We start from the raw sequence: 27,815 nt of genomic DNA, 5'->3' as shown, positions 1-27,815 counted from the left end.
ACATGAATCAGCCACCAGCGCTGTATCATCAGCGAACAACAACTGACTCACTTCCCAAGCTCTCTCATCCCCAACAGACTTCATACTTGCCCCTCTCTCCAAAACTCTTGCATTTACCTCCCTAACAACCCCATCCATAAACAAATTAAACAACCATGGAAACATCACACACCTCTGCCGCAAACCTACATTCACTGAGAACCAATCACTTTCCTCTCTTCCTACACGTACACATGCCTTACATCCTCGATAAAAACTTTTCACTGCTTCTAACAACTTTCCTCCCACACCATATATTCTTAATACCTTCCACAGAGCATCTCTATCAACTCTATCATATGCCTTCTCCGGATCCATAAATGCTACGTACAAATCCATTTGCTTTTCTAAGTATTTCTCACATACATTCTTCAAAGCAAACACCTGATCCACACATCCTCTACCACTTCTGAAACCACACTGCTCTTCCCCAATCTGATGCTCTGTACATGCCTTCACCCTCTCAATCAATACCCTCCCATATAATTTACCAGGAATACTCAACAAACTTATACCTCTGTAATTTGAGCACTCACTCTTATCCCCTTTGCCTTTGTACAATGGCACTATGCACGCATTCCACCAATCCTCAGGCACCTCACCATGAGTCCTACATACATTAAATAACCTTACCAACCAGTCAACAATACAGTCACCCCCTTTTTTAATAAATTCCACTGCAATACCATCCAAACCTGCTGCCTTGCCGGCTTTCATATATATTTTTCATATATATATTTTTGCAGGGAAAAAATGCAATTGAGTGGGAGATGTATAAAAGAAAGAGACAGGAGGTCAAGAGAAAGGTGCAAGAGGTGAAAAAAAGGGCAAATGAGAGTTGGGGTGAGAGAGTATCATTAAATTTTAGGGAGAATAAAAAGATGTTCTGGAAGGAGGTAAATAAAGTGCGTAAGACAAGGGAGCAAATGGGAACTTCAGTGAAGGGCGCAAATGGGGAGGTGATAACAAGTAGTGGTGATGTGAGAAGGAGATGGAGTGAGTATTTTGAAGGTTTGTTGAATGTGTTTGATGATAGAGTGGCAGATATAGGGTGTTTTGGTTGAGGTGGTGTGCAAAGTGAGAGGGTTAGGGAAAATGATTTGGTAAACAGAGAAGAGGTAGTGAAAGCTTTGCGGAAGATGAAAGCCGGCAAGGCAGCAGGTTTGGATGGTATTGCAGTGGAATTTATTAAAAAAGGGGGTGACTGTATTGTTGACTGGTTGGTAAGGTTATTTAATGTATGTATGACTCATGGTGAGGTGCCTGAGGATTGGCGGAATGCGTGCATAGTGCCATTGTACAAAGGCAAAGGGGATAAGAGTGAGTGCTCAAATTACAGAGGTATAAGTTTGTTGAGTATTCCTGGTAAATTATATGGGAGGGTATTGATTGAGAGGGTAAAGGCATGTACAGAGCATCAGATTGGGGAAGAGCAGTGTGGTTTCAGAAGTGGTAGAGGATGTGTGGATCAGGTGTTTGCTTTGAAGAATGTATGTGAGAAATACTTAGAAAAGCAAATGGATTTGTATGTAGCATTTATGGATCTGGAGAAGGCATATGATAGAGTTGATAGAGATGCTCTGTGGAAGGTATTAAGAATATATGGTGTGGGAGGAAAGTTGTTAGAAGCAGTGAAAAGTTTTTATCGAGGATGTAAGGCATGTGTACGTGTAGGAAGAGAGGAAAGTGATTGGTTCTCAGTGAATGTAGGTTTGCGGCAGGGGTGTGTGATGTCTCCATGGTTGTTTAATTTGTTTATGGATGGTGTTGTTAGGGAGGTAAATGCAAGAGTTTTGGTAAGAGGGGCGAGTATGAAGTCTGTTGGGGATGAGAGAGCTTGGGGAGTGAGTCAGTTGTTGTTCGCTGATGATACAGCGCTGGTGGCTGATTCATGTGAGAAACTGCAGAAGCTGGTGACTGAGTTTGGAAAAGTGTGTGGAAGAAGAAAGTTAAGAGTAAATGTGAATAAGAGCAAGGTTATTAGGTACAGTAGGGTTGAGGGTCAAGTCAATTGGGAGGTGAGTTTGAATGGAGAAAAACTGGAGGAAGTGAAGTGTTTTAGATATCTGGGAGTGGATCTGGCAGCGGATGGAACCATGGAAGCAGAAGTGGATCATAGGGTGGGGGAGGGGGCGAAAATCCTGGGGGCCTTTAAGAATGTGTGGAAGTCGAGAACATTATCTCGGAAAGCAAAAATGGGTATGTTTGAAGGAATAGTGGTTCCAACAATGTTGTATGGTTGCGAGGCGTGGGCTATGGATAGAGTTGTGCACAGGAGGATGGATGTGCTGGAAATGAGATGTTTGAGGACAATGTGTGGTGTGAGGTGGTTTGATCGAGTGAGTAACGTAAGGGTAAGAGAGATGTGTGGAAGTAAAAAGAGCGTGGTTGAGAGAGCAGAAGAGGGTGTTTTGAAGTGGTTTGGGCACATGGAGAGGATGAGTGAGGAAAGATTGACCAAGAGGATATATGTGTCAGAGGTGGAGGGAACAAGGAGAAGAGGGAGACCAAATTGGAGGTGGAAAGATGGAGTGAAAAAGATTTTGTGTGATCGGGGCCTGAACATCCAGGAGGGTGAAAGGAGGGCAAGGAATAGAGTGAATTGGAGCGATGTGGTATACCGGGGTTGACGTGCTGTTAGTGGATTGAAGCAAGGCATGTGAAGCGTCTGGGGTAAACCATGGAAAGCTGTGTAGGTATGTATATTTGCGTGTGTGGACGTATGTATATACATGTGTATGGGGGGGGGGTTGGGCCATTTCTTTCGTCTGTTTCCTTGCGCTACCTCGCAAACGCGGGAGACAGCGACAAAGTATAATAATATAAATGAATAATAATATATATATATATATATATTTCCCTGGAGATAGGTGAGAAAGAATACTTCCCACGCATTCCTCATGTGTCGTAGAAGGTGACTAAAGGGGATGAGAGCGGGGGCTAGAAACCCTCCCCTCCTTGTATTTTAACTTTCTAAACAGGGAAACAGAAGGAGTCACACGGGGAATGCTCATCCTCCTTGAAGGCTCAGATTCGGGTATCTAAATATCTAAATGTGTGTGGATGTAACCAAGATGAGAAAAAAGGAGAAATAGGTAGTATGTTTGAGGAAAGGAACCTGGATGTTTTGGCTCTGAGTGAAACGAAGCTCAAGGGTAAAGGGGATGAGTGGTTTGGGAATGTCTTGGGAGTAAAGTCAGTAGTTAGTGAGAGGACAAGAGCAAGGGTAGGAGTAGCACTAATGAAACAGTAGTGGTGGCAGTATGTGATAGAGTGTAAGAAAGTAAACTCTAGATTGTTATGGGTAAAACTGGAAGTGGATGGAGAGATGGGTGATTATTGGTGCATATACACCTGGGCATGAGAAGAAAGATTATGAGAGGCAAATGCTTTGGGAGCAACTGAGTGAGTGTGTTAGTAGTTTTGATGCACGAGACCGGGTTATAGTGATGGGTGATTTGAATGGAACGGCGAGTAATGTGGCAGTTGAGGGAATAATTGGTGTACATGGGATGTTCAGTGTTGTAAATGGTAATGGTGAAGAGCTTGTAGATTTATGTGCTGAAAAAGGACTGGTGATTAGGAATACCTGGTTTAAAAAGAGAGATATACATAAGTATGTGTAAGTATGGAATGGACCATTGTCGGTCACTTCCTCGCTACACAGCATTGGTGAATGCTGAGGGGGTATCTATGGAAGAGTTAGATGGTCTTCAGTTGGAGCTAGAGCTTGCCTTTTAGAACTCTTTGGAAAATTTTAATGTGTGATGATGCTGTAGGTTGATGGTTTACTGGGACTGCCTCGCTCCCACCTTTGGAGTTGAGTGACATGAGTCATTCAGACTCTCAGGAATGATGCCAGAATCTAGACTTTTCTTCAGCGGATATTTAGTGGCTTGCATTGCTTTATGAAGACCGAGTTCCAAGGGTCTGTGCACAGGGCTGAGTGCATGGGCATGCTGTCAATGGCCCTCTCGAAGTCTTGCATTTAGGTGGTGATGTCTGCTGTGTTCACTTTGGGAATTATGTTGTAGGAAAAAGTCTGTTATGTGGTTTTGCTTTTCTGAATTCCAGTTCATATTGCCTTTTTAGAATCTCACTCGTCTCCCAGTAGTCATCTTTACAAATACCTTCTGTGGTCCTGGACTTGCATTTTGCTTGAGAAAAGTGCTTTTTGGGTTTATTTCTTATTTCATAGATGGATTTACATCTTATTTTTTCCTGTTTCATGCACCAGTTTAATTCATAGTCTTTGTCTGATGATTTACTTGATGGGTTTTCTTTTCTTTGCTGGATGAGGTGCTGCAGCATTTTTAGGTCTGCAATTCTTTTTTGCCTCCTGTAGAGATCTCATCTTTCTTATCCTAACCTAAACCCGTGCGTTTTCCTTACTGGTATATGTCTTTTTCATGTTTGGAACACCAAAGTGGTCATGCAGTTCACACATTCCTCCTCTGTTTTGGTAATTATCAGGATTTCCCAATGTGTTGCAAACAACTCATTGATAACATCCTCTTCCTTAATCCACTCGTTATTAAAACTGAAATTACTGAAAGCACCTCCACTGTTACTTGGCAGTTTAGCCTGCGAACTTGTTTTTACCCTGATCAGATTGTGATCAAAGTATAGGGTGTTTGAGATGGTAATGCCACATATTAGGTACATGTTATTTGTAAAGATTAAGCTTAGGGTATTATTCTTTCTGGTTTTATTTTTTGACAGAGGGGAACCTTTCACATGGTCAGAATAACTCTTTTTGCAGCTGTTCATCAGAACTGTTTCCAGTGTCACCACTCTCAGCTCTTATGGTATTTCCTGCCTGTCTTCCAGCTGAGTACATGGAAGTGGGTAGCAGTGTGTACATGGAATTGTGAGGCTGGGGTGCAGTGTGTACATGCATGGAAGTGTGAGGCTGGGGTGCAGCTGAGTACATGGACATGTGAAGCTGAGGTGCAGCTGAGTGCATGGAATTGTGAGGCTGGGGTGGACTGAGTACATGGAAGTGTGAGGCTGGGGTGCAACTGAGGACATGGAAATGTGAGGCAGGGGTGCAGCTGAGTACGTGGAAATGTGAAGCTGAGCTGCAGCTGAGTACATGGAATTGTGAGGCTGGGGTGTGCTGAGTATATGGAAGTGTGAGGCTGGGGTGCAACTGAGTACATGGAAGTGTGGAGCTGGGATGTAGCTGATTACATGGAAGTTTAAAGCTAGGGTGCAGCTAAGTACATGGCATTGTGAGGCTAGGGTGCAGCTAAGTAGATGGAAGTGTGAGGCTGGGGTGCAACCGAGTACATGGAAGTGTGAGACGGTTGCAGTAGAGTACATGGAAATATGAGGCTGGGGATGCAGCTGAATACATGGAAGTGTGAGGCTGGGGTGCATCTGAGTACATGGACATGTGAAGCTGAGGTGCAGCTTAGTACATGGAAGTGCGAATCTCGGGTGTAGCTGAGTACATGGAAGTGTGAAGATGTGTGCAGCTGAGTACATGGAAGTGTGAGATGGGTGCAGCAGAGTACATGGAAATAAGAGGCTGGGGATGCAGCTGAATACATGGAAGCGTGAGGCTAGGATGCAGCTGAGTACATGGATGTGTGAGGCTGGGGTGCAGCTGAGTAGATGGAAGTGTGAGGCTGGGGTGCAGCTGAGTAGATGGAAGTGTGAGGCTGGGATGCAGCTCAGTACATGGAAGTGTGAAGCTGGGGTGCAGTTAAGTACATGGAAGTGTGAAGCTGAGTTGCAGCTAAGTACATGAAAGTGTGAGGCTGGGGTGCAGTGTGTATATGGAAGTGTGAGGCTGGGGTGCAGCCAAGTACATGGAATTATGAAGCTGAAGTGCAGCTGAGTACATGGAATTGTGAGGCTGGGGTTCCGCTGAGTACATAGAATTGTGAAGTTGGGGTGCAGCTGAGTACATGGAAGTGTGAGGCTGGGGTGCATCTGGGTAGATGATACTGTAAGGCTGGGGTGCAGCTGAGTAGATGGAAGTGTGAAGCTGGGGTGCAGCTGAGTACATTGAAATGTGAGGCTGGTGTGCAGCTGAGCACATGTAATTCTGAAGCTGGGGTACAGGAGTACAAGGAAGTGTGAGGCTGGGGTGCAACTGTGTACATGGGAGTGTGAAGCTTTGGTGCAATGTGTATATGGAAGTATGAGGCTGGGGTGCAGCTGAGTACATGGAAGTGTGAGGCTGGGGTGCAGCTGAGTACATGGGAGTGTGAGGCTGGGATGCAGCTGAGTAGATGGGAGTGTGAGGCTTTGGTGCATTGTGTGCATGGAAGTGTGAGACTGGGGTGCATCAGAGTACAGGGAAGTGTGAAGCTAGGGTGCAGCTGAGTACATGGAAGTGTGAGGCTGGGGTGCATCTGAGTACATGGAAGTTTGAGCCTGGGGTGCACCTGAGTAGATGGGAGTGTGAGGCGTTGGTGCAGTGTGTGCATGGAAGTGTGAGGCTGGGGTGCAGGTGAGTACATGGAAGTGTGAGACTGGGGTGCAGGTGAGTACATGGAAGTGTGAAGCTGGGGTGCAGCTGAGTACATGGAAGTGTGAGGCTGGGGTGCACTGAGTACATGGAAGTGTGAGGCTGGGGTGCAGCTGAGTACATGGAAGTGTGAGGCTGGGGTGCACTGAGTACATGGAAGTGTGAGGCTGGGGTGCAACTGAGAACATGTAAGTGTGAGGCTGGGGTGCAGCTGAGAACATGGAAGTGTGAGGCATGGATGCAGCTGGGTACATCTAAGTGTAAGGCTGGGGTGCAGCGTAGTAGATGGAAGTGTGAAGCTGGGGTGCAACTGAGTGCATAAAAGCATGAGGCTGGTTTGCAGTGTGGACATGGAAGTGAGAGGCTGGGGTGCAACTGAGTACAAGGAATTGTGAACCTGGGTTGCAGCTGAGTACATGGAGGTGGGAGGCAGGAGTGCAGCTGAGTACATGGAAGTGCCAAGCTGGGGTGCAGCTGAGTACATGGAAGTGTGAGGCTGGGGTGCAGCTAAGTACATGGAAGTGTGAGGCTGGGGTTCAGCTGAGTACATGGAAGTGTGAAGCTGGGGTGCAGCTGAGGACATGGAAGTGTGAGGCTGAGGTTCATCAAAGTACATGGAAGTGTGAGGCTGGGGTGCAGCTGAGGAGATAGGAGCGTGAGGCTTTGGTGCAGTGTGTGCATGGAAGTGTGAGGCTGGGTGCAGGTAAGTACATGGAAGTGTGAGGCTGGGGTGCACTGAGTACATGGAAGTGTGAAGCTGGGGTGCAACTGAGGACATGGAAGTTTGAGGCTGGGGTGCAGCTGAGAAAATGGAAGTGGGAGGCTTGGGTGCAGCTGAGTAGATGGAAGTTTAAGGCTGGGTTGCAGCTTAGTAGATGGAAGTGTGAAGCTGGGGTGCAGCTGAGTACATGAAAGCGTGAGCCTGGGGTGATGTATACATGGAAGTGTGATGCTGGGGTGCAGCTGAGTACATGGAAGTGGGAGGCTGGGGTGATGTGTACATGGAAGTGTGAGGCTGGGGTGCAGCTGAGTACATGGAAGTGTCAAGCTGTGGTGCAGCTGAGTACATGGAAGTGTGAGGCTGGGGTGCAGCTAAGTACATAGAAGTGTGAGGCTCGGGTGCAGTTGAGTATATGGAAGTGTGAACCTGGGTGCAGCTGAGTACATGGAAGTGTGAGGCTGGGGTGCAAGTGAGTACATGGAAGTGTGAGGCAGGGATGCCGCTGAGTAGATGGAAGTGTGAGGCTGGGGTGCAGCTGAGATGATACTGTAAGGCTGGGGTGCAGCTGAGTAGATGGAAGTGTGAAGCTGGGGTGCAGCTGAGTACATGGAAGTGAGGCTTGGGTGCAGCTGAACACACGTAATTCTGAAGCTGGGATACAGTGAGTTCAAGGAAGTGTGAGGCTGGGTTGCAGCTGAGTACATGTGAGTGTGAGGCTTTGGTGCAGTGTGTACATGGAAGTGTGAGGCTCGGGTGCAGCTGAGTACATGGAAGTGTGAAGCTGAGTTGCAGCTGAGGGCATGGAAGTGTGAGGCTGGGGTGCAGCTGAGTACATGGAATTGTGAGGCTGGGGTGCATCTCAGTACATGGAAGTGTGAGGCTGGGGTGCAGCTGAGAAGATGGTAGTGTGAGGTTTTGGTGCAGTGTGTGCATGGAAGTGTGAGGCTGGGGTTGCAGGTGAGTAGATGGAAGTGTGAGGCTGGGGTGCAGCTGAGTACATGGAAGTGTGAGGCTGGGGTGCATCTCAGTACATGGAAGTGTGAGGCTGGGGTGCAGCTGAGAAGATGGGAGTGTGAGGCTTTGTTGCAGTGTGTGCATGGAAGTGTGAGGCTGGGGTTGCAGGTGAGTACATGGAAGTGTGAGGCTGGGATGCAGCTGAGTACATGGAAGTGTGAAGCTGGGGTGCAGCTGAGTACATGAAAGCGTGAGGCTGGGGTACATTGTGTACATGGAAGTGTGAGGCTGGGGTTGCAGGTGAGTACATGGAAGTGTGAGGCTGGGATGCAGCTGAGTACATGGAATTGTGAACCTGGGTTGCAGCTGAGTACATGTAATTGGGAGGCAGGTGTGCAGCTGAGTACATGGAAGTGTGAGATTCGGGTGCAGTTGAGTACAGGTAAGTGTGAAGCTGGGTGCAGCTGAGTACATGGAAGTGTGAGGCTGGGGTGCAAGTGAATACATTGATGTGTGAGGCTGGGGTGCAGCTGAGTAGAAGGAAGTGTGAGGCAGGGATGCCGCTGAGTAGTTGGAAGTGTGAGGCTGGGGTGCAGCTGAGTAGATGATACTGTAAGGCTGGGGTGTAGCTGAGTAGATGGAAGTGTGAAGCTGGGGTGCAGCTGAGTACATAGAAGTGTGAGGCTGGGTTGCAGCTGAGCACATGTAATTCTGAAGCTGGGGTACAGTTGAGTACAAGGAAGTGTGAGGCTGGGGTGCAACTGAGTACATTGGAGTGAGGCTTTGGTGCAGTGTGTACATGGAAGTGTGAGGCTGGGGTGCAGCTGAGTACATGGATGTGTGAAGCTGAGGTGCAGCTGAGTACATGGGATTGTGAGGCTGGGGTGCAGCTGAGTATATGGAAGTGTGAAGCTTGGGTGCAGCTGAGTACATGGAGGTGTGAGGCTAGGGTGGAGCTGAGTAGATGGATGGGAGTGTGAGGCTTTGGTGCATGGAAGTGTGAGGCTAGGGTGCAGGTGAGTACATGGAAGTGTGAGGCTAAGGTGCAGCTGAGTACATGGAAGTGTGAAGCTGGGTTGCAGCTGAATACATGGAAGTGTGAGGCTGGGGTGCATCAAAGTGAGGCTTTGGTGCAGTGTGTACATGGAAGTGTGAGACTGGGGTGCAGCTGAGTACATGGATGTGTGAAGCTGAGGTGCAGCTGAGTACATGGGATTGTGAGGCTGGGGTGCAGCTGAGTATATGGAAGTGTGAAGCTTGGGTGCAGCTGAGTACATGGAAGTGTGAGGCTGGGGTGTAACTGAGTAGATGGGAGTGTGAGGCTTTGGTGCATGGAAGTGTGAGGCTAGGATGCGGGTGAGTACATGAAAGTGTGAGGCTGGGGTGCAGCTGAGTACATGGAAGTGTGAAGCTGGGGTGCAGCTGAGTAAATGGAAGTGTGAGGCTGAGGTGCATCAAAGTACATGGAAGTGTGAGGCTGGGGTGCAGCTGAGTAGATGGGAATGTGAGGCTTTGGTGCAGTGTGTGCATGGAAGTGTGAGGCTGTGGTGCAGCTGAGTACAGGGAAGTGTAAGGTTGGGGTGCAGTTGAGTACTTGGAAGTGTGAAGCAGGGGTGCAGGTGAGTACATGGAAGTGTGAGGCTCGGGTGCAGCTGAGAATATGGAAGTGTGAGGCTGGGGTGCAGCTGAGTACATGGAAGTGTGAGACGGGTGCAGCTGAGTACATGGAAGTGTGAGGCTGGGGTGCAGCTGAGTACATGGAAGTGTGAGGCTGGGGTGCACTGAGCACATGGAAGTGTGAGGCTGGGGTGCACTGAGTACATGGAAGTGTGAGGCTGGGGTGCAACTGAGAACATGGAAGTGTGAGGCATGGGTGCAGCTGGGTACATGTAAGTGTAAGGCTGGGGTGCAGCGTAGTAGATGGAAGTGTGAAGCTGGGGTGCAGCTGAGTACATGGAAGTGTGAGGCTGGGGTGCATCAGAGTACATGGAAGTGTGAGGCTGGGTTGCAGCTGAGTACATGGAAGTGTGAGGCTGGGGTGCAGCTGAGTAGATGGGAATGTGAGGCTTTGGTGCAGAGTGTGCATGGAAGTGTGAGGCTGGGGTGCAGCTGAGTACATGGAAGTGTAAGGTTGGGGTGCAGTTGAGTACTTGGAAGTGTGAAGCAGGGGTGCAGGTGAGTACATGGAAGTGTGAGGTTCGGGTGCAGCTGAGTACTTGAAAGTGTGAAGCAGGGTTGCAGGTGAGTACATTGAAGTGTGATCCTTGGGTGCAGCTGAGTATATGGAAGTGTGAAGCTGGGGTGCATTTGAGTACTTGGAAGTTTGAGGCTAGGATGCAGCTGAGTACATGGATGTGTGAGGCTACGGTGCAACTGAGTAGAAGGACATGTGAGGCGGGGAAGTATGAGGCTGACAACATGGAAATGTGAAGCTGAGCTGCAACTTAGTGCATGGAAGTGTGGGGCTGAGTACATCGAATTGTGAGGCTGGGATGCAGCTGAATATATGGAAGTGTGAAGCTGGGATGCAGCTGAGTACATGGAAGTGTGAGGCTGGGGTGCAGCTGAGTACATGGAAGTGTGAGGCTGGGGTTCAGATGAGTACATGGAATTGTGAGGCTGGGTTGCAGCTGAGTACATGGAAGTATGAGACGGGTGCAGCAGAGTACATGGAAAGATGAGGCTGGGGATGAAGCTGAGTACATGCAAATGTGAGGCTGGGGTGGAGCTGAGTACATGGAATTGTGAGGCTGGGATGCAATGTGTACACGAGAGTGTGAGGCTGGGGTGTAACTGAGTAGATGGAAGTGTGAGGCTGGGGTACAGCTGAATAGATGATAGTGCAAGGCTGGGGTGCAGCTCAGTAGATGAAAGTGTGAAGCTGGGGTGCAGCTGAGTACATGGAAGTGTGAGGCTAGGGTGCAACTGAGTACATGGAATTGTGAAGCTGGGGTACAGTTGAGTACATGGAAGTGTGAGGTTGGGGTGCAGCTGAGTACATGAAAGTGTGAGGCTGGGGTGCAACTGAGTAGATGGAAGTGTGAGGAAGGGATGCAGCTGAGTAGATGGAAGTGTGAGGCTGGGGTGCATCTCAGTAAATGATAGTGCATCTCAGTAAGTGCAGTGTGTACATGGAAGTGTGAAGTTGGGGTGCAGCTGAATACATGGAAGTGTGAGGCTGCGTTGCAGCTGAGTACATGGAAGTGTGAGGCTAGGGTGCAGCTGAGCAGATGGAAGTGTGAAGCTGGGGTGCATCTGAGTACATGGAATTTTGAAGCTGAGGTACAGTTGAGTACATGGAAGTGTGAGGCTGGGGTTCAGTTGAGTAGATGGAAGTGTGAGGCTGGGGTGCAGCTGAGTACATGGAAGAACGAGACAGGTGCAGCAGAGTAAATGGAAGTGTGAGGCTGGGGTTCGGTTGAGTAGATGGAAGTGTGAGGCTGGGGTGCAGCTGAGTACATGGAAGCATGAGACAGGTGCAGCAGAGTACATGGAAATACGAGACTAGGGATGCAGCTGAGTACATGGAAATATGAGGCTTCGGATGCAGCTGAGTACATGGAAGTATGAGGCTGGGGTGCACCTGAGTACATGGAATTGTGAAGCTAGGGTACAGCTGAGTACATGGAAGTATGAGGCTGAGGTGCAGCTCAGCACATGGAATTGTGAGGCAGGGGTGCAGCTGAGTACATGGAAGTGTGAAGCTAAGGTGCAGCTAAGTACATGGAATTGTGAGGCTGGGGTGCAGCTAAGTTTATGGAAGTGTGAGGCTGGTGTGCAGCTGAGTACTTAGAAGTGTGGGGATAGGGTGCAGTGTGTACATGGAAGTAAGAGGCTGGGTTGCAGCTGAGTAGATGGGAGTATAAAAGCTGGGTTGCAGCTGAGTAAATGGAAGTATGAGGCTGGGGTGCAGTGTGTACATGGAAGTGTGAGGTTGGGGTGCAGCTGAATACATGGAAGTGTGAGGCTTGAGTGCAGCTGAGTACATAGAAGTGTGAGGCTGGGGTGCAGCTGAGTACATGTAAGTGTGAAGCTGAGGTGCAACTTAGTGCTCGGAAGTGTGAGGCTGGGGTGTAGCTCAGTAAATGATAGTGTAAGGCTGGGGTGCAGCTGAGTAGATGGAAGTGTGAAGCTGGGGTGCAGCTGAGTACATGTAATTTTGAAGCTGGGGTACAGTTGAGTACATAGAAGTGTGAGGCTGGGGTGCAGTTGAGGACATGAAAGTGTGAGGCTGGATTGCAGCTGAGTACATGGAAGTGTGAGGCTGGGGTGCAGTGTGTACGTGGAAGTGTGAGGCTGGGGTGCAGCTGAGTACATGGAATTGTGAGGCTGGGGTGCAGCTGAGTATATTGATGTGTGAGGCTGGGGTGCAGCTGAGTACATGGAAGTGTGAAGCTGGGGTGCAGCTGAGTACATAGAAGTGGGAGGCTGGGGTGCAACTGAGTACATGGAAGTGTGAAGCTGGGGTGCAACTGAGTACATGGAAATGTGAGGCTGGGGTGCAGCTGAGTACATGGAAGTGTGAGGCTCGGGTGCAGCTGAGTACATAGAAGTGTGAGGCTGGGGTGCAGCTGAGTACATGTAAGTGTGAAGCAGTGTGCAGCTGAGTACATGGAAGTGTGAGGCTGGGGTGCAGCTGAGTACATGGATGTATAAGGGTGGGGTTCAACTGAGTAGATGGAAGTGTGAGGCGGGGATGCAGCTGGGTAGATGGAAGTGTGAGGCTGGGGTGCAGCTGAGTAGATGATAGTGTATGGCTGGGGTGCAACTGAGTAGATGAAAGTGTGAAGCTGGGGTGCAGCTGAGTATATGGAAGTGTGAAGCTATAGTGCAGCTTAGTGCATGGAATTGTGAAGCTGTGGTATAGTTGAGTATATGGAAGTGTGACGCTGGGGTGCAGTTGATTACATGGAAGTTTGAGGCTGGGGTGCAGTGTGTACATGGAAGTGTGAGGCTGGGGTGCAGGTTAGTACATGGAAGTGTGAGGTTAGGGTGCAGCTGAGTACATGGAAGTGTGAAGCTGGGGTGCAGAAGAGGACATGGAAGTGTGAGGCTGGGGTGCAGCTGAGAACATGGAAGTGTGAAGTTCGGTTGCAGCTGAGTACATGGAAGTTGGAGGCTGGGGTTAGCTGAGTACATGGAAGTGTAAAGCTGGGGTGCAGCTGAGTACATGGAAGTGTGAGGCTGGGGTGCAGCTGAGTACATGGAAGTGTGAGTCTCGGGTGCAGCTGAGTACATGGAAGTGTGAGGCTCGGGTGCAGCTGAGTACACGTAAGTGTGGAGCAGGGTGCAGCTGAGTACATGGAAGTGTGAGGCTAGGGTGCAGTTAAATATATGGATGTATGAGGGTGGAATTCAAATGTGTAGATGGAAGTGTGAGGCGGGGATGCAGCTGGGTAGATGGAAGTGTGAGGCTGGGATGTAGCTGAGTAGTTGATAGTGTAAGGCTGGGGTGCCGCTGAGTAGGTGGAAGTGTGAAGCTGGGGTGCAACTTGGTACATGGAAAGGTGAGTCTGGGTGCAGCTGAGTACATGGAATTGTGAAGCTGGGGTACAGTTGAGTACATGGAAGTGTGAGGCTGGGGTGCAGCTGAGGACACAGAAGTTTGAGGCTGGGGTGCAGTGTGAACATGGAAGTGTGATCCTGGGGTGCAGGTTAGTACATGGAAGTGTGTAGCTGGGGTGCAGCTGAGTACAAGGATGTGTGAAGCTGGGGTGCAGCTGAGTACATGGAAGTGTGAGGCTGGGATGCAGCTGAGTACATGGAAGTGTGAGGCTGGGATGCAGCTGAGTACATGGAAGTGTGAGGCTGGGATGCAGCTGAGTACATGGAAGTGTGAGGCTGGGGTGCAGTGTCTACATGGAAGTGTTAAGCTGGGTTGCAGCTTAGTACATGGAAGTGGGAGGTTAGGGTGCAGTTGAGTACATGGAATTGTGAGGCTGGGGTGCAGCTGAGTACATGGAAGTATGAGGCTGGGGTGCAGCTGAGTACATGGAAGTGTGAAGCTGGGGTGCAGATGAGTACATGGAAGTGCGAGGCTGGGGTGCAGCTGAGTACATTGAAGTGTGAGGTTAGGGTGCAACTAAGTACATGGAAGTGTGAGGCTGGGTTGCAGCTGAGTACATGGGAGTTTGAGGCTGGGGTGCAGCTGAGTGCATGGAAGTGTGAGGCTGAGGTGCAGCTGAGTACATGGAAATATGAGGCTGGGGATGCAGATGAGTACATGGAAGTGTAAGGCTGGGTTGCAGCTGAGTACATGGAAGTGTGAGGCTTGGGTGCAGCTGAGTGCGTGGAAATGTAAGGCTGGGGTGCAGCTGATTACATGGAAATGTGAGACTGGGGTGCAGCTGAGTACATGGAAGTGCTAGGCGGGGTGCAACTGAGTACATGGAAGTGTGAGGCTGGGGTGCAGCTGAGTACATGGAAGTGTGAAGCTGGAGTGCAGCTGAGTACTTGAAAGTGTAAGGCTGGGGTGCAGCGGAGTACATGGATGTTTGAGGCTTGGGTGCAGCTAAGTACATGATAGTGTGAGGATGGGGTGTGGCTGAGTAGATGGAAGTGTGAGGATGGGGTGCAGCTAAGTACATGGAAGTGTAAGGCTGGGGTGCAGCTGAGTACACAGAAATATGAGGCTGGGGATGCAACTGAGTATATGGAAGTGTGAGGCTGGGGTGCAGCTGAGTACATGGAAGTGTGAGGTTGGGGTGCATCTGAGTTCATGGAAGTGTGAGGCTGGGTTGCAGCTGAGTATATGGAAGTGTGAGGCTGGGGTGCAGCTGAGTACATGGAAGTGCTGGGCTGGGGTGTAGCTGAGTGCATGGAAGTGTGAGGCTGGGATGCGGCTGAGTACATGGAAGTGCTAGGCTGTGGTGCAGCTGAGTACATGGAAGTGTGAGGCTGGGATGCAGCTGAGTACATGGAAGTGCTAGGCTGTGGTGCAGCTGAGTACATGGAAGTGTGAGGCTGAGGTGCAGCTGAGTACATGGAAGTGAGAGGCTGGATAGCACCTGAGTTCATAGAGGTGTGGGGCTGAGGTGTATTTGAATGCCTAGAAGTGTTGAGTTACATAGATTCACAGACCAAAGGATCCAAGCAAGGTGTAAATGAAAGATCAGATTCAATGTCGTACATTGCTATGTCTTATGGTGATACATGGATAGTTCAGTAGATATAAGGCTCATGCTAAGTTTCATGATGATAAAGTAAGTGGCGAGTCTGAGCATTAGTGCTATCAAGGTAAATGGATTTTTTATAGTTTAATTTCATCCTCATATTTCTTTTTTTGTAATTAGTAATTTCTTTCCTTTGTTTCTATTGCTCAGAGTGGCATGTTTCAAGTGTGTTTATGTCGCAGTCTAGAGTTTGGGATGTTGTAAGTGTGAAGGGCAAGTATAGTACAGTAACCAGCATAAAATTGCAATAGAATACAGGCCCTTGCACAAGGCAATACCAAAGAAAACAAATTAGGAGAATGATAAGGCTCAACTATTGTTGGTGATGGGATTATGGGCAAAATCATATGGTTTTCAACTTTCACACCATTATCGGGACCATCACCCTTACATAAATCAGGGCAGGGAGCCACTGTATTACTCCTCATTCCCTCGTATTTGAAGGTCAGATATAGCCTTTTAGCTTCTCCCACACATGTAATCCATTCCATGCTCCTTTCCTTTTTACAGCACACCATTGGTCAGTGCTCCACACCATGATGATAACTATGGTGTTATGTTGAGCATTTTAAATTTCCAGCAGATGTGCAATTCCTCATCTTATCCCTATATGTCACTAGGAACCTAATAACACCACTGGAAAAAATATCATGCATCACAGTCGCCCATACATTGTCAAGGAAGGTGTTACAGCATCATAACAGAATCCTGGCCATGATTTTAGCAGCAGCTGTTATAGACAGTTTTACAGTAATGCGAGAAAAGCTAACTTTACTTTTCATTTACGTATGTAATGATGTTATTTTCAAATGATAAATGGAAGAGGTGAAGATCTGTAGAGGTTTTCAGAAAAGAAGAGAGAATGTTGGGGTGAAGGGAGTGGTGAGAGTGAGCGAGCTTGGGAGGGAGACTTGTGTGAGGAAGCACTAGGAGAGACTGAGTACAGAATGGGGAAAGGTGGGAGCAAAGGACATAAGGAGAGTGGGGGAGGAATGGGATGTATTTAGGGAAGCATTGATGGCTTGCGCAGAAGATGCTTGTGGCATGAGAAGCGTGGGAGGTGGGCAGGTAGGCAGATTAGAAAGGGTAGTGAGTGGTGGGATGACGAAGTAAGATTATTAGTGAAAGAGAAGGTGATTTGGATGATTTCTGTAGGGAAATAGTGCAAAGGATATGCATAAAAGAAAGGGACAGGAGGTCAAGAGAAAGGTGCAAAAGGTGAAAAAGAAGGCAAATGAGAGTTGGGGTGAGAGAGTATCATTGAATTTTAGGGAGAATAAAAAGATGTTTTGGAAGGATGTAAATAAAGTGCGTAAGACAAGAGAACAAACCGGAACATCGGTGAAGGGGGCTAATGGGGAGGTAATAACAAGTAGTGGTGATGAGAAGATGGAGTGAGTATTTTGAAGGTTTGTTGAATGTGCTAGATGAGAGTGGCTGATATGGGGTGTTTTGGTCAAGGTGGTGTGCAAAGTAAGAGGGTCAGGGAGAATAATTTGATAAACAGAGAAGAGGTAGTGAAAGCTTTGCGGAAGATGAAAGCCGGCAAGGTGGCGGGTTTGGATGGTATTGCAGTGGAATTTATTAAAAATGGTGGTGACAGTGTTGTTGACTGGTTGGTGAAGACATTCAATGTATGTATGTATTGCTCATGGTTAAGTGCGTGAGGATTGGCGGAATGCTTGCATAGTGCCATTGTACAAAGGCAAAAGGGGTAAGAGTGAGTGCTCAAATTACAGAGGTATAAGTTTGTTGAGTATTCCTGGGAAATTATATGGGAGGGTATTGATTAAGAGGGTGAAGGCATGTACAGAACATCAGATTGGGGAAGAGCAATGTGGTTTCAGAATTGGTAGAGGATGCATGGATCAGGTGTTTGCTTTGAAGAATGTATCTGAGAAATACTTAGAAAAACAAATGGATTTGTATGTAGCATTTATAGATCTGGAGAAGGCATATGATGGAGTTGATAGAGATGCTCTGTGGAAGGTATTAAGAGTATAAGGTGTGGGAGGGAAGTTGCTAGAAGCAGTAAAAAGTTTTTATCGAGGATGTAAGGCATGTGTACGAGTAGGAAGAGAGGAAAGTGATTGGTTTTCAGTGAATGTCGGTTTGCAGCAGGGATGCATGATGTCTCCATGGTTGTTTAATTTGTTTATGGATGGGGTTGTCAGGGAGGTGAATGCAAGAGTTTTGGAGAGTGACAAGTATGCAGTCTGTTGTGGATGAGAGAGCTTGGGAAGTGAGTCAATTGTTGTTCGCTGATGATACAGCCCTGGTGTCTGATTCAGGTGAGAAATTGCAGAGGCTGGTGACTGAGTTTGGTAAAGTGTGTGAAAGAAGAAAGCTGAGAGTGAATGTGAATAAGAGCAAGGTTATTAGGTACAGTAGGGCTGAGGGACAAATCAGTAGGAAGGTAAGTTTGAATGGAGAAAAACTGTAGGAAGTGAAGTGTTTTAGATATCTGGTAGTGGACATAGCAGTGGATGGAACCATGGAAGCGGAAGTGAGTCACAATGTAGGGGAGGGAGCGAAAGTTCTGGGAGCGTTGAAAAATGTGTGGAAGGCGAGAACATTATCTCTTAAAGCAAAAATGGGTAAGTTCAAAGGAATTGTGGTTCCAACAATTTTAAATGGTTGCGAGGGTTGGGCTTTAGATAGGGTTGTGCGGAGGAGGGGGGATGTGTTGGAAATGAGATGTTTTAGGACAATATGTGGTGTGAGGTGGTTTGATCGAGTAAGTAATGAAAGGGTAAGAGAGATGTGTGGTAATAAAAAGAGTGTGGTTGAGAGAGCAGAAGAGGGTGTATTGAAATGGTTTGGTCACATGGAGAGAATGAGTGAGGAGAGATTGACAAAGAAGATATATGTGTCAGAGGTGGAGGGAACGAGAAGTGGGAGACCAAATTGGAGGTGGAAGGATGGAGTGAAAAAGATTTTGAGCGATCGAGGCTTGAACATGCAGGAAGATGAAAGGTGTGCAAGTAGTAGAGTGAATTGGAACGATGTTTTATACTGGGGTCGCTGTGCTGTCAATGGATTGAACCAGGGCATGTGAAACGTCTGGGGTAAACCATGGAAAGTTTTGTGGGGCCTGGATGTGGAAAGGAAGCTGTGGTTTTGGTGCATTATATATGACAGCTAGAGACTGTGTGAACAAATGTGGCCTTTGTTGTCTTTTCGTAGCACTACCTTGCATGTGTGCAAGGGGAAGGGGTTGTCATTTCATATGTGGCGGGGTGGCGACGGGAATGAATAAAGGCAGCAAGTATGAATTATGTACATGTGTATATATGTATATGTCTGTGTAAGTATTTTTATTATTATTATTTTCCTTTGTCGCTGTCTCCCGCGTTTGCGAGGTAGTGCAAGGAAACAGACGAAAGAAATGGCCCAACCCACCCCCATACACATGTATATACATACACGTCCACACACGCAAATATACATACCTATACATCTCAATGTACACATATATATACACACACAGACACATACATATATACCCATGCACACAATTCACACTGTCTGCCTTTATTCATTCCCATCGCCACCTCGCCACACATGTGTATGTATATATATATGTGTATACCTTGAAATGTATAGGTATGTATATGTGCGTGTGTGTGGACATGTATGTATATACATGTGTATGTTGGTGGGTTGGGCCATTCTTTCGTGCATTCTTGTGCTACCTCGCTAATGTGGGAGACAGCGACAGAGTATAATAAAATAAAATGATGATTATGATATAATTATATTATAATCATAATATATATATATATATATATATATATATATATATATATATATATATATATATATATATATATATATATATTATATAAAAAAAAAAAAAAAAAAATATATATATATATATATATATATATATATATATATATATATATTTTTTTTTTTTTTTTTTTTTTTTTTACTTTGTCGCTGTCTCCCGCGTTTGCAAGGTAGCGCAAGGAAACAGACAAAAGAAATGGCCCAACCCCCCCCCATACACATGTATACACATACGTCCACACACGCAAATATACATACCTACACAGCTTTCCATGGTTTACCCCAGACGCTTCACATGCCTTGATTCAATCCACTGACAGCACGTCAACCCCGGTATACCACATCGCTCCAATTCACTCTATTCCTCGCCCTCCTCTCACCCTCCTGCATGTTCAGGCCCCGATCACACAAAATCTTTTTCACTCCATCTTCCACCTCCAATTTGGTCTCCCTCTTCTCCTCGTTCCCTCCACCTCCGACACATATATCCTCTTGGTCAATCTTTCCTCACTCATCTCTCCATGTGCCCAAACCACTTCAAAACACCCTCTTCTGCTCTCTCAACCACGCTCTTTTTATTTCCACACATCTCTCTTACCCTTACGTTACTCACTCGATCAAACCACCTCACACCACACATTGTCCTCAAACATCTCATTTCCAGCACATCCATCCTCCTGCGCACAACTCTATCCATAGCCCACGCCTCGCAACCATACAACATTGTTGGAACCACTATTCCTTCAAACATACCCATTTTTGCTTTCCGAGATAATGTTCTCGACTTCCACACATTCTTCAAGGCCCCCAGAATTTTCGCTCCCTCCCCCACCCTATGATCCACTTCCGCTTCCATGGTTCCATCCGCTGCCAGATCCACTCCCAGATATCTAAAACACTTCACTTCCTCCAGTTTTTCTCCATTCAAACTCACCTCCCAATTGACTTGACCCTCAACCCTACTGTACCTAATAACCTTGCTCTTATTCACATTTACTCTTAACTTTCTTCTTCCACACACTTTACCAAACTCAGTCACCAGCTTCTGCAGTTTCTCACATGAATCAGCCACCAGCGCTGTGTCATCAGCGAACAACAACTGACTCACTTCCCAAGCTCTCTCATCCCCAACAGACTTCATACTTGCCCCTCTTTCCAAAACTCTTGCATTTACCTCCCTAACAACCCCATCCATAAACAAATTAAACAACCATGGAGACATCACACACCCCTGCCGCAAACCTACATTCACTGAGAACCAATCACTTTCCTCTCTTCCTACACGTACACATGCCTTACATCCTCGATAAAAACTTTTCACTGCTTCTAACAACTTGCCTCCCACACCATATATTCTTAATACCTTCCACAGAGCATCTCTATCAACTCTATCATATGCCTTCTCCAGATCCATAAATGCTACATACAAATCCATTTGCTTTTCTAAGTATTTCTCACATACATTCTTCAAAGCAAACACCTGATCCACACATCCTCTACCACTTCTGAAACCACACTGCTCTTCCCCAATCTGATGCTCTGTACATGCCTTCACCCTCTCAATCAATACCCTCCCATATAATTTACCAGGAATACTCAACAAACTTATACCTCTGTAATTTGAGCACTCACTCTTATCCCCTTTGCCTTTGTACAATGGCACTATGCACGCATTCCGCCAATCCTCAGGCACCTCACCATGAGTCATACATACATTAAATAACCTTACCAACCAGTCAACAATACAGTCACCCCCTCTTTTAATAAATTCCACTGCAATACCATCCAAACCTGCTGCCTTGCCGGCTTTCATCTTCCGCAAAGCTTTCACTACCTCTTCTCTGTTTACCAAATCATTTTCCCTAACCCTCTCACTTTGCACACCACCTCGACCAAAACACCCTATATCTGCCACTCTATCATCAAACACATTCAACAAACCTTCAAAATACTCACTCCATCTCCTTCTCACATCACCACTACTTGTTATCACCTCCCCATTTGCGCCCTTCACTGAAGTTCCCATTTGCTCCCTTGTCTTACGCACTTTATTTACCTCCTTCCAGAACATCTTATTATTCTCCCTAAAATTTAATGATACTCTCTCACCCCAACTCTCATTTATATATATATATATATATATATATATATATATATATATATATATATATATATATATATATATATATATATATTTTCTTTTTTTTTTTTTCTTTCATACTATTTGCCATTTCCCGCGTTAGCGAGGTAGCGTTAAGAACAGAGAACTGGGCCTTAGAGGGAATATCCTCACCTGACCCCCTTCTCTGTTGCTTCTTTTGGAAAACTAAAAAAAAACAAGAAAGGGGAGGATTTCCAGCCACCCGCTCCCTCCCCTTTTAGTCGCCTTCTACGACACGCAGGGAATACTATAATATATATATATATATATATATATATATATATATATATATATATATTTATATATATATATATATATTATCCCTGGGCATAGGGGAGAAAGAATACTTCCCACGTATTCCCTGCGTGTCGTAGAAGGTGACTAAAAGGGGAGGGAGCGGGGGGCTGGAAGTCCTCCCCTCTCTTTTTTTTTTTCCAAAAGAAAGAACAAAGAAGGGGGCTAGGCGAGGATATTCCCCCAAAGGCCCAGTCCTCTGTTCTTAACGCTACCTCGCTAACGCAGGAAATGACAAATAGTTTGATATAATATATTATATATATATATATTTTTTTTCTATTTTGCTTTGTCGCTGTCTCCCGCGTTTGCGAGGTAGCACAAGGAAACAGACGAAAGAAATGGCCCAACCCACCCGCATACACAATGTATATACATACACGTCCACATACGCAAACATACATACCTATACATCTCAATGTACACATATACATACACACACAGACACATATATATATATATATATATATATATATATATATATATATATATATATATATATATATATATATATATATATATTATTTTGCCTTGTCGCTGTCTCCCGCACCTGCAAGGTAGCACAAGGAAACAGACGAAAGAAATGGCCCAACCCACCCCCACACACATGCATACACACACACGTTCACACACGCAAACATACACACCCACACATCCCAACGTACACACATATATACACACACAGACGCACACATATACACACATGCACACAATTCACACTGTCTGCCCATACTCACCCCCATCGCCACCCCGTCACACACGGAATAACATCCCCCTCCCCCCTCATGTGCGCGAGGCAGCACCAGGAAAAGAGAACAAAGGCCCCATTCGCTCACACTCAGTCTCCAGGTGTCATGCAATAATGCCCGAAACCACAGCTCCCTTTCCACATCCAGGCCCCACAGAACTTTCCATGGTTTACCCCAGACGCTTCACATGACCTGATTCAATCCACTGACAGCACGTCGACCCCGGTATACCACATCGATCCAATTCACTCTATTCCTTGCCCGCCTTTCACCCTCCTGTATGTTCAGGGCCCCAATCACTCAAAATCCTTTTCACTCCATCTTTCCACCTCCAATTTGGTCTCCCACTTCTCCTCGTTCCCTCCACCTCTGACACATATATCCTCTTGGTCAATCTTTCCTCACTCATTCTCTCCATGTGCCCAAACCATTTCAAAACACCCTCTTCTGCTCTCTCAACCACGCTCTTTTTAGTTCCACACATCTCTCTTACCCTTACATTACTTACTCGATCAAACCACCTCACACCAAATATTGTCCTCAAACATCTCATTTCCAGCACATCCACCCTCCTGCGCACAACTCTATCCATAGCCCATGCCTCGCAACCATACAACATTGTTGGAACCACTATTCCTTCAAACATAGCCATTTTTGCTTTAAGAGATAATGTTCTCGACTTCCACACATTCTTCAAGGCTCCCAGGATTTTCGCCCCCTCCCCCACCCTATGATTTACTTCCGCTTCCATGGTTCCATTCGCTGCCAGATCCACTCCCAGATATCTAAAACTCTTTACTTCCTCCAGTTTTTCTCCATTCAAACTTACCTCCCAATATATATATATATATATATATATATATATATATATATATATATATATATGGGAACTTCAGTGAAGGGCGCAAATGGGGAGGTGATAACAAGTAGTGGTGATGTGAGAAGGAGGTGATAACAAGTAGTGGTGATGTGAGAAGGAGATGGAGTGAGTATTTTGAAGGTTTGTTGAATGTGTTTGATGATAGAGTGGCAGATATAGGGTGTTTTGGTCGAGGTGGTGTGCAAAGTGAGAGGGTTAGGGAAAATGACTTGGTAAACAGAGAAGAGGTAGTAAAAGCTTTGCGGAAGATGAAAGCCGGCAAGGCAGCAGGTTTGGATGGTATTGCAGTGGAATTTATTAAAAAAGGGAGTGACTGTATTATTGACTGGTTGGTAAGGTTATTTAATGTATGTATGACTCATGGTGAGGTGCCTGAGGATTGGCGGAATGCGTGCATAGTGCCATTGTACAAAGGCAAAGGGGATAAGAGTGAGTGCTCAAATTACAGAGGTATAAGTTTGTTGAGTATTCCTGGTAAATTATATGGGAGGGTATTGATTGAGAGGGTGAAGGCATGTACAGATCATCAGACTGGGGAAGAGCAGTGTGGTTTCAGAAGTGGTAGAGGATGTGTGGATCAGGTGTTTGCTTTGAAGAATGTAAGTGAGAAATACTTAGAAAAGCAAATGGATTTGTATGTAGCATTTATGGATCTGGAGAAGGCATATGATAGAGTTGATAGAGATGCTCTGTGGAAGGTATTAAGAATATATGGTGTGGGAGGCAAGTTGTTAGAAGCAGTGAAAAGTTTTTATCGAGGATGTAAGGCATGTGTACGTGTAGGAAGAGAGGAAAGTGATTGGTTCTCAGTGAATGTAGGCTTGTGGCAGGGGTGTGTGATGTCTCCATGGTTGTTTAATTTGTTTATGGATGGGGATGTTAGGGAGGTGAATGCAAGAGTTTTGGAAAGAGGGGCAAGTATGAAGTCTGTTGGGGATGAGAGAGCTTGGGAAGTGAGTCAGTTGTTGTTCGCTGATGATACAGCGCTGGTGGCTGATTCATGTGAGAAACTGCAGAAGCTGGTGACTGAGTTTGGTAAAGTGTGTGAAAGAAAGTAAGTTAAGAGTAAATGTGAATAAGAGCAAGGTTATTAGGTACAGTAGGGTTGAGGGTCAAGTCAGTTGGGAGGTAAGTTTGAATGGAGAAAAACTGGAGGAAGTAAAGTGTTTTAGATATCTGGGAGTGGATCTGGCAGCAGATGGAACCATGGAAGCAGAAGTGGATCATAGGGTGGGGGAAGGGGCGAAAATTCTGGGAGCCTTGAAGAATGTGTGGAAGTCGAGAACATTATCTCGGAAAGCAAAAATGGGTATGTTTGAAGGAATAGTGGTTCCAACAATGTTGTATGGTTGCAAGGCGTGAGCTATGGATAGAGTTGTGCGCAGGAGGATGGATGTGCTGGAACTGAGATGTTTGAGGACAATGTGTGGTATGAGGTGGTTTGATCAAGTAAGTAACGTAAGGGTAAGAGAGATGTGTGGAAATAAAAAGAGCGTGGTTGAGAGAGCAGAAGAGGGTGTTTTGAAATGGTTTGGGCACATGGAGAGAATGAGTGAGGAAAGCTTGACCAAGAGGATATATGTGTCGGAGGTGGAGGGAACGAGGAGAAGTGGGAGACCAAATTGGAGGTGGAATGATGGAGTGAAAAAGATTTTGTATGATCGGGGCCTGAACATGCAGTAGGGTGAAAGGAGGGCAAGGAATAGAGTGAATTGGATCGATGTGGTATACCGGGGTTGACGTGCTGTCAGTGGATTGAATCAGGGCATGTGAAGCGTCTGGGGTAAACCATGGAAAGCTGTGTAGGTATGTATATTTTGCGTGTGTGGACGTATGTATATACATGTGTATGGGGGTGGGTTGGGCCATTTCTTTTGTCTGTTTCCTTGCGCTACCTCGCAAACGCGGGAGACAGCGACAAAGCAAAAAATATATATATATATATATATATATATATATATATATATATATATATATATATATATATATATATATATATATGTATATATATTTTTTTTTTTTGAGGGAACAGTGGTTCCAACAATGTTATATGGTTGCGAGGCGTGGGCTATAGATAGAGTTGTGCAGAGGAGGTTGGATGTGCTGGAAATATGTGGTGTAAGGTGGTTTGATCGAGTGAGTAATGAAAGGGTAAGAGAGATGTGCTGTAATAAAAAGTGTGGTTGAGAGAGCAGAAGAGGGTGTTTTGTAATAGTTTGGTCACATGGAAAGAATGAGTGAGGAAAGATTGACAAAGAGGATATATGTGTCAGAGGTGGTGGGAACGAGAAGTGGGAGACCATATTGGAGGTGGAAAGATGGAGTGAAAAAGATTTTTGAGTGATCGGGGCCTGAACATGCGGAAGGGTGAAAGGCGTGCAAGGAATAGAGTGAATTGGAACGATGTGGTATACCGGGGTCAACGTGCTGTCACTGGATTGAACCAGGGCATGTGAAATGTCTGAGGTAAACCATGTAAAGTTTTGTGGGGCCTGGATGTGGAAAGGGAGCTGTGGTTTTGGTGCATTATACATGACAGCTAGAGACTGAGTGTGAATGAATGTGGCCTTTGTTGTCTTTTGCTAGCGCTACCTCGCGCACATGCAGGGGGAGGGGGTTATCATTTCATGTGTGGCAGGGTGGCGACTGGAATGAATAAGGGCAGACAGTATGAATTATGTACATGTGTATATATGTATATGTCTGTGTGTGTACATATATGTATACGTTGAGATGTATAGGTATGTATATGTGCGTGTGGACATGTATGGATATACATGTGTATGTGGGTGGGTTGGGCCATTCTTTCGTCTGTTTCCTTGCGCTACCTTGCTAACGCGGGAGACAGCAGCAAAGTATAATAAATATAAATAAATATTTTGTATGTATTATATATTTTACAAGCATTATTTACATCAATGATATGAACAGAATATGTGAAATCAAGCTCGATAAAAACCTATAATGTGTTTTTAGGTGTATGTGGAAAAAATAATGAAAATTCCCTAATTCTTTACTTGCACAGTGAGAATCAATTTTGGCAGTCAGAGCCTTTCCTATTCACTTAAGATCCTCCCACGCCAATAAACTTGGAGTATTTTCTTTGTTAGTATATGATAAAGATTTATTCTTTAAGATGAAAAAATTGATTTTATCTTGATGTGCTTGGAGCAAGTAGCAACCAGAAATAATGCCCACTTATAGGGTTAAAGTCCATTCATTTTTCATTATTTACTTTCCATCTGTAACTGATCTATCTTGTCTTCTGCTGCCCTAGCAGTCATATCTATTTGCTTCCAGTTTCATTAATTTTGTTTCTACCCCTCTAAAAGGCCATTTGAAGCATTATATTTTCATCAGATTTTGGACTGTTTTACTTTCTCCCTTACCATTTATGGATTGGCTCTTGACTTTTGATTTTGGATTAGTTTAGCAATTTTTCTAAAATATAATTCATGTGCCGATTTCCAGCTACTACATATATTCAGCAGTTTCTTAGTTTTCTTCATCTTTCTTTGTATGTGGGATTTAAAGATTATCTTATTTACAGGCTTTGGATGGTACTGTGAAGGCAGGAAAATTAAACTGTGAAACACATCGCAGAGTCTGCCAAGGGGCTGGAGTACGTGTTTATCCAACTGTTCGTCTCTATAAAGGATCGAGTTCTGGTAGCCAACAGAGTACAGATGGAAGTAACTTTCCAGAATTAGATAAAGATGGGATAATCACTAAGGTGCCACAACTGATACCTAAATATATAAGGAGGCATGAGGAATTGTGATGGAACTTTTCATCTATTTATATGATCAAGTTAATGTATTTGTAAACATGATGATGGTGCTTGTGTATGTGGTTAGCCATGTCTTGATGATTTAAAAGAACAAATTATGGTAGTGATGATTAATTAAGCTAGCTTTATACAGTATATATATATATATATATATATATATATATATATATATATATATATATATATATATATAAACATATTATTTAAGTGAGGAAATATTTTCCCTAGCCCATGTTGGAAGATAGTTGCGGAACATAGTAATTTTGATGAATGGAGTATTTTGGCATGAGTAATTGCTTAATAGTTTTGATGAACAGAATATTATGATGAGTGAACAGTTTTGTTATGTTTCTGTTTTGCAGTTAGTGGAGCGCAACATAAGGTTATTGGACCTAATTGACTACTTACCCCAGTTGTGACATATGTACAAAGTCATAGAATCTACTGGGTTTTTGTGAAGTTGATATGTTTCTACTAAATTCAGCAAAAAAAAATTGATTAGCCTTGCTTGAATTAGTTTAATTCATGTTATGCTATCAAGAATAAAAATAGTATAATAAAAATCTTGTACATTTTAGATTCCTTATTTTAACATTGTGTCTGCTACTAAAATTACATCCACCCATACAAAACCCACCTCCAATATTTTGGTTTATTCTGGTTAAGTTAGACATACAGTCTTTGATCTACAGTACATTGTCAAAGCAGGAAATAGCTTGTTTTATTATTTCACTTACAGCATTCTCTTTAAATCATTTTTAAAGGAACGACAGTTAGAAAAC

General features: G+C 45.3%; 1 protein-coding gene across 1 annotated transcript in view; it reads left to right on the top strand.

The window, feature by feature from the left end:
• The window catches only part of LOC139760195 (dnaJ homolog subfamily C member 10-like), a 590,762-nt gene extending 563,166 nt beyond the window's left edge, over positions 1-27,596 (top strand). Inside the window, exon 14 of the mRNA XM_071683129.1 lies at positions 26,794-27,596. Within this exon, the coding sequence (XP_071539230.1) occupies positions 26,794-27,024 (231 nt within the window). The 3' untranslated portion in view covers positions 27,025-27,596. The remainder of the gene's footprint in view (positions 1-26,793) is intronic.
• Positions 27,597-27,815: the final 219 nt, after the last annotated feature.

The sequence above is a fragment of the Panulirus ornatus genome, chromosome 35, assembly GCF_036320965.1.
Source record: "Panulirus ornatus isolate Po-2019 chromosome 35, ASM3632096v1, whole genome shotgun sequence".
In the NCBI taxonomy this organism is placed as follows: Eukaryota; Metazoa; Arthropoda; class Malacostraca; order Decapoda; family Palinuridae; genus Panulirus; species Panulirus ornatus.
The sequence above is the reverse complement of the archived record's forward strand: the minus strand, read 5'-3'. Positions and strand labels throughout refer to the sequence as shown.